Source organism: Entamoeba histolytica, genomic scaffold (assembly GCF_000208925.1).
Source record: "Entamoeba histolytica HM-1:IMSS scf_1104750516451 genomic scaffold, whole genome shotgun sequence".
Taxonomy (NCBI): Eukaryota; Evosea; order Mastigamoebida; family Endamoebidae; genus Entamoeba; species Entamoeba histolytica.
The window spans coordinates 1-985 of NW_001915860.1; the positions used below are offsets into that span (position 1 = coordinate 1).

The 985-nt window shown below is 25.1% G+C and overlaps 1 protein-coding gene across 1 annotated transcript; it reads right to left on the minus strand.

Annotated features, from left to right (window-relative positions):
• Window positions 1-113: 113 nt before the first annotated feature.
• On the minus strand, window positions 114-638 carry EHI_014510 (uncharacterized protein; the record flags this gene model as incomplete). The annotated part of the gene is made up of 1 exon (XM_642939.2): window positions 114-638. One exon carries the CDS (start codon window positions 636-638, stop codon window positions 114-116), a length of 525 nt encoding a protein of 174 aa, XP_648031.2.
• Window positions 639-985: the final 347 nt, after the last annotated feature.

Consider the following 985-nt stretch of genomic DNA (forward strand, 5'->3'; position numbering starts at 1 on the left):
ATTAATTATCTCTTTCTTAATAATTTTCTTCTTCTACTCATACCTTGATTAAGAGTATTCTTCTCATTCTCTCTTTTACTAGTAGTAGTAGTCTCATCACTTACAAATACATATTACACATTATCACTTCCTAATGTATATTCAGTAGTACTTTGTTCAAAAATAACATCTTCATACTTTCCTAATAAAAATGCTGATTTTCTTGGTAAATGTAATGTACCTTTAATATCTATTCCATGATTTCTCTCTACCATAAATGATTTATTAGTAATAGAAAAGTCTCCATCATAATTCTCTATATCTGTCTTCCAATATGAAATTTTATATGAATTAGCTAAAAACAAATATGGAACTTTATCCTTACTAGAAACTACCATTCCTCCTACAATATATTTATTAGAAATAATATTGTGAGAGTACAATCCTATTTGAATAGCATAATCGTAATCATCATTTGTTTTGTCTATTTCTTCATTATTCTGGATATCCTTTATTTTCATCTCACTCATATCCACTTTGTACAAGTACTTAATAACTTCTCTTGCCATAACTTCATTCACTAATTGAACATTAGTTGTAAAATCAATGCTATAATCTTTAAATACTTGAATATCAAGTTGCTTCTCACTCATATTCATATTCTTATTTTCTTATTCTCGTTTTTTATATTCTAGAATTTAAATGAAAATAGAATAAAAGAGTTGAAATAGATAATTAACCTCTCAGTGATACTTTGTAGTTAAATGTGATGTTGAGTGCACAGCCTCGGCAACGAAAAAAAGCAAATAATGGAAAAAGAAGAGAAAGATATAAAAGAATAAAAAGACATAAGAAGTAGAAGGTGATGAAAAATAAAATTATGAAACTAAGAAAAAGTAGAAGAAGATAAAGAGTAATAAAATAGAATAGATAATAAAAGAAGAAATAAAAAGTGTATTTTTAATGTAAAAATTAGAAATATTCAATAATAAGTGTCTAATTTAAT